Genomic DNA, 11,072 nt, shown 5'->3' with positions numbered 1-11,072 from the left:
GGAAACAACCTAAATGTCCATTGACAGGTGAATGGACAAAGAAGACGTAGTACATGTATACAGTGGAATATTACTCAGCCACAAAAAAGAATGAAATAGTGCTGTTTGCAGCAACATGGATGGACCAGGAGATTATCATACGAAGTAAAGTCAGAAAGAGAAAGACAAATACCATATGATATCACTTACGTGTGGAATCTAAAATATAACACAAATGAACTTCTCTATGAAAAAGAAACAGACTCACAGACATAGAGAACAGACTTGTGGTTGCCAAGGGGGCAGGGGGTGAGGGAGGGATGGATTGGGAGTTTGGGATTAGCAGATGCAAACTATTATATATAGAATGGATAAACAACAAGGTCCTACTGTATAGCACAGGGAACTATATTCAATATCCTGTGATAAACCATAATGAAAAAGAATATGAAGAAGAATGTATATATATAAATATATATATATAACGGAATCACTTTGCTGTGCAATGGAAATTAACACATTGTAAATCAACTATGCTTCAATAAAATAATTTTTTTTAAAACTTGCCTAGCTCCACACATTACAGTTTGGCACCTTGCTTCTCTCACCTCACACCATGTCTTGTCACACTCCCATATCAGTACACATGGGTCTAGCCCATCCTTTCTAATGGCAGTACAGAGTCACACTGAGTGGATGAATCACAATTAACTAGCCAGTCCTCTACAGAGGGACATTTAGATTATTTTCAGTTTTTTGCTACAATAAACCAGGCTGCGGTGAACATCCTTGCACAAATGTCTTTGTGTGCTTGTATTAGTAGAGGTCCAAGGGATGAATTCCTGGAAGAGGAACTGTTGGCTCCAAAGGAGCATGCATTTATATCTTTGGTAAATGTTTACAAATCACCTTCCAAAAAGCACGTGACAATTTGCAGCTCTACCAGCAATCTGGGAACATTTTTTTTTTCCAGGCCCTGTGTAGTCTGGTTCCTGATTGCCCTCTCACACACCCTGCGTTTCCACCACAGTGCCTTTGCCCATGCTATGTCCACAGCCTAATATTCCCTTCCTCCCTTGTCTGCCAGATGAAATCCCACAAGGCCCAACTCTGATGTCACCTCTGTACAGCCTTCCCTGACTCCCTTGAGCTGTCAGAGTCCCCTTCCTCTGGGATCCCACAGCTTTTTGGGCATACCAACTAAGGACCTATGTGTGCCTGGAACTCTATGGCCATTTTGACAATCCAGACCATAACCACACATAAAAGGATCATGTCCACCTCCTTCTCCCTCCTTCCTTGTTCTGCAGTCTTTTACCTGTTCCCAAGCACAGTCCTGCCTCAGGGCCTTTGCACTTGCAGCTCCCTCTCTATGGATCTTGCTCTCAAGCATCTTGGCCTTGGTGCCTCTCTGGGGTCTCTGCTCCCATTCACCTTCTCACAAAGACCTCCCCTGACCCGTTGGTCTCAAGTGCCCCTCCTCTAGTAACTCTGGTTCATCTCCATTTCATCATCTTCATGACACTCCTCAGAGGCTGAAATAACCTTGTTTGGTTTAAGTGTTGACGTTTATTTTCTGTCCTGTGACCCGTCTCTGCACACACAGAAACTCACCACTGTAAACTTCGAAGAGCAAGGAACCTTGTTTTCCTTTTCCGCTGTCTCCAGCCTCAAACCTGCCTGGCACCTAAGCGCTCAATAATCGTTCACTGAACGAACCATCCGTATTTTACAGAAGAGGAAACTGACATTCAGAAAGGAGAGCTGAGTAGCCCAAGGTCCCACAGTTAATAAAACCACAGCTGAGATCCAAACAGGTCTGAACTCTAAAACCTACTGCACGTCCCTACTCTCAGCACACCGCATTTTCTCCCTCACCAGACTAGACTCTTGGGGGCAGGACTTGAGTCTGACAACGCTCCGGGTTCCCCAGCGGCGTGTACCGGGCCCGCCCCGTGAGGCTAGCGGGCTCCGCGGAGATGTCACCCTCCCCGCCCCCTGTCAGTCAGGCCGAGGGGTGGCGCGGCCGCCAGTAGGGGCGCTGAGCTCAGAGCTGCCGCAGCGCCCCAGCCAAAGCAGAAGCGCGCGAGCGAGCAGGGCGCTAGGAGCGAGCGGTGGTTGGCGACGCACCCAAGGCCAGGGCACTACTGCGCCCCGGCTCAGGGCTCGCGCCCCGCCTGCTGCAGACCAAGCTGAGCGCCTGGACACGGCCCGATCCCCCAACGGCCCCGAGCCCACCCCAGCCCATCCTAGCCGAGGCCCTGCATCCGCCTGCCGCTGCTGCAGCCGCAGCCACAGCCGCAGCTCCATCCCCAGCCCGGAACCCGCATCCAGGTGAGGCGGCCGCGCTCCGGGAGCCCGGGCTGAGGAAAGGGCTGGGAATGGAGAGGGAACTGGATGGGATGGGGAAGGGGCTGGAGAACGGAAAGAGGACGCCGGTGGGTGCGTGTCAGTGTGCGCCCCGGGATATGTGTCTCTGTTGCTCGGTGTTTGCAACTGCCTGGGTGGCCGTGTGGACCTGCGTCCGCGGCCGTGTACCCCGTGTGTGTCAGAGTGTCCGTGCGCGTTTGAACGCCTGCATGTCCTGTGTGTGCACGTGAGCGTGTCCATGGAGTATGTTTGTGTGCATGGCCGTGTGACTCTGTCGTGTGTGTACAGACAGGCCCCGGGGCTTCGCGCCTTGCCCAGCGCTCCGGTTCCGCGGGGCTGCAGGTTGCAGGGCCCCGGATAACCGAGGCGGTGGCCTCTCTTGCTTCCCCGGTTTCAAGGACGCTGGGACTCGCTGCGGCCCTGTGGCCTAGCGCTGGGGAGGGGGTAAGGCGGGAGGGGGTTCCGGGCCCGGAAGGGCGCCTTCGGTCTCAGGAGGGAGGGGAGGGGCCACCAGCGTCCCTCCAGAAGGGCTGGGGTGAGAATGAGGGGTCAGCACATCCGTGCCCATGTGTTCGCCCTCCTCAGGCCGCCAGGATGGACGTGTTCATGAAGGGCCTGTCCATGGCCAAGGAGGGCGTCGTGGCCGCCGCGGAGAAAACCAAGCAGGGGGTCACCGAGGCCGCGGAGAAGACCAAGGAGGGTGTCCTCTACGTTGGTGGGCGAGGGGCGGGGCTTCCGGGGTGCAGGGGTTTGGGTGTCCTCCGAGGGAGTGGAGCCGAGGTCCTTAGAAGGAGGGAGTGGGGGGTCTGGGAGGGAGAATATGAGTCAGCAGATGGGGCCGGGTCAGCAGTGGTCACTGAAGGCATAGCCAGCGATGGAACCTGGGCCAGTGATGAGGCCGACTGGGGGGGGAATGGGGGAAAGGTTGGTGAGGGTGGGGTTCAGCTGAAAGTCCAGGGACCAATGTGGGGGTCAAAGGAGACAGCCTTCTTTTCCTTATTCATCCCATTATTAATAGTTACCTGGTGCTGAGCCCTTACTCTCTGCCAAGTACCCTGTGAAATACATCCATAACATCTATTACCTCATTTAATGCTCCCTGCCCATCCACAGACCAGGGAAACTGGGGCTTCCCAGAGGTTTAACTATCTTGGTCAAGGTCACAGCTTGATAAAACCCGAAGCTGGAGTTTGAGCCAAGCTTTATGGACTCCAAAATGCCCCCTCCCCTTGCTGTGCTCCCCCCTGTATTGCTGGGGCTCCCTCCCAGCCCTCCTCTCCAGCTACTTCCACCTCTGAATCGCTCTCTGGGTCTCCCTCCTCCCAGCGGTTCCACCACTGGCATCTTTCCTCTGGGTGCACCCTCCTTGCAGCTGCCAGCTGTCATCAGGAGAAAGGCCAAGTGGTTAAAATGTCTCACCCTAAGTGGGAAAAAAGAGGGAGGCTGCAGGATCATTTGCATAAAGGGAGACAAGAAACTGATTGAATTCTGTCTGCTGATTCAGGGCTTTAACTTTTGTGCGGTCCGTAGAATTATCTCCTATTCAGGCTGTAGAGGGCTGGTTAACTTGCCCAGGGTTTTGGCAGACTTGGAGTTGTGATAATTCGAAAAATACTTATTGACCACCTACTATGTGCTGGTAGGTGCTGGCTCTCCTGATAGTGATGCCAAGTATTCCAGTAGTGGGATATGACATCCAGTGGCTGGGGTCGGGGGGGCCACTTTGGTAGGGTAAACAAAGAGGGTAGCATCTGAGCTGAGCCCGAAGAATAAGGAGGTTGGAAAGGGGGTGCAGAAAAGCAGGTGCAAAGGCCCTGGAATGGGCTGAAGGACACTGGATTCGGGAGCAGAGGGCAGAAAGCAGTGTTAGGAAATGAGATCAGAAAGGTGGGCAAGAGCCAGTTCATGAGTGGCCCCTGCAGGCCTGGGCAAAGCATGATTATAATTGCCATGACAGACTGTAAGCCAGGGACCGACAGGATCTGACTTCAGTATGGAAAGGTCCCTCAGGCCTCTGGGGACAGAACAAATTGCAGGGAGGCCCGCTGGGAGGTAACATAGTCACCAGATGAGGGTGGTTGGGGCTAGGGCGGAGGTGACGGAGACTGGGAGAAGGCTTGAGCCCACACCTGCTGGACCCCAGCTCTGGCCTCCCTCTTCCCTCCTCCCTTCTCCCTCAGCCCTTTCACTCCTCTGGACCCCTGGCACCCCTGACACTGTGTCCTTGCTAACAGACTCGGCCCCTCCCTTTCCCCTTAGATGGGCACCTCCTGCTCCTCCCCCTGACCAGGAACTCCTGATGGCCCCCAGTTCTTACTCATCAAAGCCTCAGCTCCCTGTAGTCTAGCATTCAACGTGCTTTGTGGCCCCGCCTCAGCTTCCATTGCTTCGAACACACAGACCCTGTCGATGTGCTCCGCGCAGGCCCTGAAAACACACCTCTCTATGCCTTGCCCACATGGTTCCCTGTGCCTGGAACCCCCTCCTCAGTCTCCTTTCTGCATATCCACCTGCTCCCCATTTGTCAAGACCCAGGCAGTGCCCCCTCCCCCATCATGCACCCCCTGGAGCTGGAAGTCCTCTCCCCACTGCTTGAGGTCCAGGGCACCAACTCTGCTCTTCTCTTTCCCCCATCTGACAGTGAGCCATTGGCCTGGAACCTGAATCAGAGCAGGTGCCAACAGGCATTTGTGGGAGGAATAAATGGATGTGCATATGCACAACCCCCGACCCCTGCCAGTCTCTATGTTACCTCCCAGCGGGCCTCCCTGCAATTTGTTCTGTCCCCAGAGGCCTGAGGGACCTTTCCATACTGAAGTCAGACTTAGCCCTGAGAATCCTGTCTTCTTGCACCCTCCTCCTGCCGGCCTCAGCTGGCCCAGACACCCGTTTCTGGCTCTGTCAGTTGTCGTCTGGGTTGCCAAATCCTCAGGATGGGAGACAGCCCACTCCCCTGAGGGCATCCGCCCCCCACCACCTCAGGTTAGGGTCTCTTGCCATTCCCAGTCGCTACCCTCCTGGAAAGACCCAGCCAATGCCATGGGTGTCAGTCACCATCTTCACGTCGCCCTTATACACCCATTCTGCATCTGAGACTCTCCCAACTTCGGCCAGAAGGAGGGATTTGCACTCTAGTTAGAAGAGAGTCTTTAGAAGAAATGGAGCGGGGAATGTTGGGATGTGAGTGTCCTCGGGTAAGATGTGGGCAGTTATGCATCAGGGGCACCAGGGACACCTTTCCAAATACAGAGCCTTTTTGCCCCGCCCCCAGTTCCACCCCGCTTCCACCCCCATCTGCTCCCATCCTGGGCAGAGGATTAAATGAACCGGCGCAGGTAGAGTGCTTTCCCAGTGCTGGCACTCAGGCAACATCCACCAGAGGTGTGGGTATCCTATCAGGTGGGGGTGGTAGGGGACAGAGAGTGGGGAGAACTGGAAGTCCTGAGGATGTGGGCATGGGGGGCACTTGTGGGATTTGGGAGCCCAAGGAGGCAGTGAAGGGCCAGGATGCCCACTGCTGACGGGGTCCCTCTGCCCACCCTGTAACCGCTGTGCTTGCTGGAGTCTGTCCCCTTGGCTCAGAACCCTTACGTGTGCTCCTTTTTGTCCCCATAGGAAGCAAGACCCGAGAGGGGGTTGTACAAGGAGTGGCCTCAGGTACCAGCCCAGCCCTGCTCAGCCCTGTGTCCTCACCCTGGCCTGGGATCTGGTTGGCACACAGAGACTGGGGGGGAGGGGTGGTGGAAGAGGGCACCCCCAAGGCTTCCTGGGGGTGTGCTCCATGGGAAGGCAGGCCCTGGGACACTATGGAGGAGGGTGGCATCTATGCCTGCTTCACCCTGGCCCCCAACCCTCTCCCTGACGCAGTGGCTGAGAAAACCAAGGAGCAGGCATCTCATCTGGGAGGAGCTGTGTTCTCTGGGGCTGGGAATATCGCAGCAGCCACAGGCCTGGTGAAGAAGGAGGAATTTCCCACCGATCTGAAGGTGAGCTATCCTTCCAACACACACAACACACACACACACACACACACACACACAGACACGTGCCAGGCACACCCATAAACCTGCCACCAGGCTCCCTGCTCCCCCAGCCAGCCTGGGGCACAAGCCACCTTGCCTCACTTTCTGCAGGGCCCTGCTAGACGCAGCTCAGAATGAGTCTGCATGAAGCTGTGTACAGGCATGGCACTCCCCGTGACTGTGACCCAGATCTGGCTGGATACATGTATCCTGATTGTGAGAGTCATCTGGACCACTTTTGGCCTTATCCACATATGTCGCTGATTGTTCACTCATGTCTTTTCAGTCAACAAGTATTCATGCCAGAGAGGGATTGTTCTAGGGGTTACAACAGAATAGGTTCCTACATTCATGGAGCTGACACTGTAGTGGGAGAAGATACAGTAAAAAGCTAACCAGTAAACAAGATGGTTTCAGACAGGCATATGTGCTATGAAGAAAAGACAACAAGGGTGAGGGGATAGACAGTCAAGGGGTGAGGGGCTACTTTAGTTGGGAAGGCTTCTCCGAGGAGGTGACCTTAGAGCTGACACCCAAGGGATGAGGCAAGCCATGTGGAAAGTATATTTCAGGCAGTAGGAAGAGCACGTGCAAGGGCCCTGAGGCAGGCATGAGCAGAAGTGGGCCATGGGGAGGGGTGAACTGTGTGTCACACATTTGTGCAGACATGTTACCCCAGGCAAGAGGTGGCGGCTACCCATGTGTGCATGAAGTCAGATACCTCATTAGGACACACTGTAGGGTGAGAGCTGTGAGCTCTGGAGCCCCACAGAGCTGGATCTGAATCCCAACTCCACTACTTCCTGTGTGACCCTGCGCAGGTCCCATCATGTCTCTGAGCCTCATTCTTTGCCTCTAAGACGGGAGATGAGCACAAGAGGACTTTCAGGTAGATTGCAGATAATGTAGCTCAGAGGTTCTCAAAAACTTAAGTGTGTATTGGATCACCAGGAGGCCAGGTTAAAATACAGACTGTTGGTCCCATCCCTAGAATTTCTGATTCAGCAGGCCTGTGGGGCTTGAGAATTTGCACCTGGGTGATATTGATGCTGCAGGTCCAGGGATCACACTTTGAGAACTACTGATGTAAAAAGCCTGGATGGCATAGTGAGTGCCCAGTAAGAGATGATGGCCCCACGATCACATGGTCAGCCTGTGTGTGCCCCCAAGGTCTTGTGTCACCATAGGTGTGCTAGGACAGTGCACTCTGTGGGTCTATATGATGTCTGTAGAGACACGCCTCCCATGGGGTGCTCTGTGTTGCCCACGTGTAAGTGCAAACTCTGCCTCTGTGGGGGTGGGGCTTTCTTCAGTGTGATCAGGAGATCAGTGTGCATTCAGCATGAGGGTATCCATGCTGAGGAGACCCCACAGCACCCTCCACTCCAGACATTTTGCACAGTTGGTTCCTTCCCCTGTCTGAAAGCTGGGACCTGACTCAGAAGTTCTGGTTCAAGTCCTGTCTCTGCATTTTACCAGCTGTGTGACTTCCCATTTCTTATCCTTACGTTTCCAGTGATTGCTCCCATTCACTGATCTCTTGTGTGGGTAGGCACTGTTCTAGATATTGTACATGGAGTCACTCATTGAATCTTCACAACATCCCTGGAAAGAAGGCATCACAATTAGCCCATTTTACAGATGAAGGAACTGAGGCTCAGAGAGGTAAAATGACTTGCCCAAGATCACAAATCCTGACTTCCCCCCTGAGAAGGTGGTTGGGAGGATAAGCTCAGGTTCATGTCACTGTAGTCCCTTGGTGCCAACATGGGGCCAGGCCCAGCGCTGAGAGCTGGGGTGCAGAGAAGGCAGGTCTGGGCCTGAGCTCTCAGCTCAAGGCTTGGTGGGCGCCTTGCACAGAACCATTTCTCTAAGGCTGCCTTCCTCTTACCAGCACTTGTTGACACTTCAAGCCTCCTCTCTCAAGGGAGCTCAAGATCATAGACTTACAATCCAAAGCCAGGCCTTTGGGGCCACTGGGCCCATGGAGAACCCATGCAAGCCAGGGGTGCAAGGTTCTGTCTCTACTTCCCAGTCTGCTCACATACGTTATCATGGAAGCCTCCCCATATGCATGCAAAGCAGAGACACCATCCCATTTCCCACCCGAGGCAGCTGAGATCAGAGGTCAAACGACTTACCTAATGCCAAAGAGGTAGTGAATGGCCAGGCCAGGATGGTTTTTAAGTGAACTTTTTATTGAAGTACAGCATTCATGCAGAAAGCATGCAGCTCCATGAAATTTCCACAAATTCAACTCTCCCCAAGTAACCAGCACCCAGATCAAGACACAGAACATCAGCCCCTTAGAAGCCTCCCTTACACCTCCTCCCAGTCCCTACTCCCGGGGCCAAGACTAGGGTGAGAGAAGTGAGGCATCTGGGGCACAAAATTTAAGGGAGGATGCTTATTCCAGGGTCTCCTTTGCATCCCAGGCGCCTGACTCTCCTCACCTTTGTCTTGGCCCTGTCTTGCCCTGCACAGCTAATTGCTTCCTGACTTCTATCACCACAAATAAGTTGGGTGTTTTTCAGCTTCACATAAATGTTATCCTAGAGCACATGCTCTTCTTGACCTGGCTTCTTTCGTTCATCAGTAAGCGTGAGAGTCAACCATGCTGTGGTGTGCACTGTGGTTCCCCATCCTTGAGGTGAAGTAACCACTGTGTGATAGGACGACAGAGCACACATCCATTCTACTGTTGTTGGACATTTGAGATGTTTCCCAATAATGTGCAGAGCTGGGATTCTTAATAGTCTGTTTCTTTCCTGGGTTCTGGTCATAGCTGGGTGACTTTGGGCAAACTAACATTTCCTCACCTCCTGGGCCTTGATGGACCCACCTGTAACTGGGGAAAGTGAGCCAGGCCAGGAGTGTAAACTCATGTGCCCACAGGGCCCATGACAGGTAATGTGAAGGAGCTGAAGCTGCCTGGATGGAGCCGGAGCAACTAGAGTGTAGAGGTGCCAGCCCTCCAGGGTCCCGTGATTCTCACCTCTGTCCAGTAGGGAGGGACAGTGGTTACATATGGAAGTGGGGGAGGTGGTGTGTCCCTTGCCTACAGGCTCCCCCACACATGGCCTTGTGCAGCCGTGCCTGGACCTCAGGTTACTCTGAACGCCCATGTGTGCAGCCAGCTCAGTCCCATGTTTGTGCACATACATGTGCTCACCCACGGGGGACCGGCCATGTGTCTGGCAGCCCCCTATTTGCGTGCCTGCTGGTCTGCACCGGTCTGGACAGCAGATGCAGTGGGGAGGGGAGAGTCTTAGCTCACACATCCAAGCAACACCATGAGCTGTCGCTTCCAGCTTATCTTAAAATAGCAACAGCTGAAGAAACCAGGCCACACAGGGCCCTGGGGGAGGGATGGGTGGAAAGTGGCAGGGGAATGGCTCAGAGCCCCTGCTCAGCCCTGTCCCTGAGCCTCCATCTCCCTCCAGCCCAGAGGAGCCTCCAGGGTTATCTCTGGGGACCTGATACGCACACCCTCACAGAGCTGACACAAAGAGGGTAGGGATAAATGGGTGACTGAGTGTGCCATCTATCTCCCCATCCCACCCAGTCCATATGATGGAAGCACAGGAGGCTGCCACGTGCTGGGGAGAGGGGTATGGAGAGCCCTCTCCCCCATGCCACCCCCAGCTTCAACCCATAATTGGAGGAATTTCACTCCTCCATCCCACTTCCAAGGCACTCCAAATAAACAATTTAATTAAAAATTCTGGTTGCATTGCCAACAAAGCCTAACCTTCCCCCAATCAGCCAAAAGCTTCCCAAGGTAGGAATTCGAGGGGCATCTCCAGCTGGCCTCACGGGCACTGTCTCTTCTCTGCCTGCAGCCAGAGGAAGTGGCCCAGGAAGCTGCAGAGGAGCCGCTGATTGAGCCTCTGATGGAGCCGGAAGGGGAGAGTTATGAGGAACCGCCCCAGGTGAGGGCTGTCAAGGCTGGGTGGGGCTTTGGGCATCCCCAGCTTGGGTGGGAGGTTCCTGGCAGGATAAGGTTAGGCCTGGGAGCTTCAAGCCCCCCCCCACCCCGCTTTCTAGAACCCAGACACCAGAGGTGGCAGCAGGGAGGGAGGACAGATGGGGCCTAGCACTGGGCGCCAGGCACCCCTGCCCAGAACATCCCAGATGTCCCCAACTTCCAGGTTTCTCTTCTGCCCAGGGAGAGGGACATGCACTATTCCTCCTTGAGGGGGAGGGGTCTCTGGGCCGGGCCTGGCCACTTGGTCTCCAACCCCTTCCTCTTTTGCTCTTCTCCACTCCACCCCCATCCCTCTGATGCAGGAGGAGTATCGGGAGTATGAGCCAGAGGCGTAAGGGCCCAGGACGGCCCCCCACCAGCAGCACAATCCCTTCCCTGTCCCGTGCCCCGCCCCCCAGAGCCAGGGTTGTCCTACCCCTTCCCCTTAAAACACGAGATCTTCCTTCGCTCCGAGGCGCCCCCTCGGAGCCTGTGTTAGAGTCTATCTGTCTGTCCCACCTGCCCGCGTCCAACCCTGGGGCGTGGACAGGACCGGGGCTGCGGCCACGGCTGGTAGCCTCGCCCCACCTATGTCGCCCCCTCCCCACCCCATCCCATCCCATCCAGTGTCTGCGCGGATGTAGCATGTTCGTTGTGTTTTTAAACGAGTCGGAAAGCAACGGCTCCCCTCCATCCCCGACAGAGGCTCTCTGAGGGGTCCCGGGAAGTCCCAG

The 11,072-nt window shown here is 54.8% G+C and overlaps 1 protein-coding gene across 3 annotated transcripts; it reads left to right on the top strand.

Moving 5' to 3' along the window:
- Positions 1-2,943: 2,943 nt before the first annotated feature.
- Positions 2,944-10,694, top strand: SNCB (synuclein beta; the record flags this gene model as incomplete). Of its 3 annotated transcripts, XM_081230850.1 has the most annotated exons (5): positions 2,944-3,064; positions 5,965-6,006; positions 6,217-6,335; positions 10,214-10,303; positions 10,662-10,694. In XM_081230850.1, 5 exons carry the CDS (start codon positions 2,944-2,946, stop codon positions 10,692-10,694), a joined length of 405 nt encoding a protein of 134 aa, XP_081086976.1. The 3 variants fall into 3 exon arrangements, with proteins under 3 accessions (XP_081086976.1, XP_081086977.1, XP_081086978.1); XM_081230851.1 differs by lacking the exon at positions 5,965-6,006; XM_081230852.1 differs by lacking the exon at positions 10,214-10,303.
- Between the last annotated feature and the right edge of the window lie 378 nt (positions 10,695-11,072).

This window comes from Mesoplodon bidens, assembly GCF_964165515.1.
Source record: "Mesoplodon bidens genome assembly, chromosome: 4".
Classification (NCBI taxonomy): domain Eukaryota; kingdom Metazoa; phylum Chordata; class Mammalia; order Artiodactyla; family Ziphiidae; genus Mesoplodon; species Mesoplodon bidens.
Note: the sequence above shows the minus strand (reverse complement) of the source record. Positions and strands in the feature narration are given on the sequence as shown.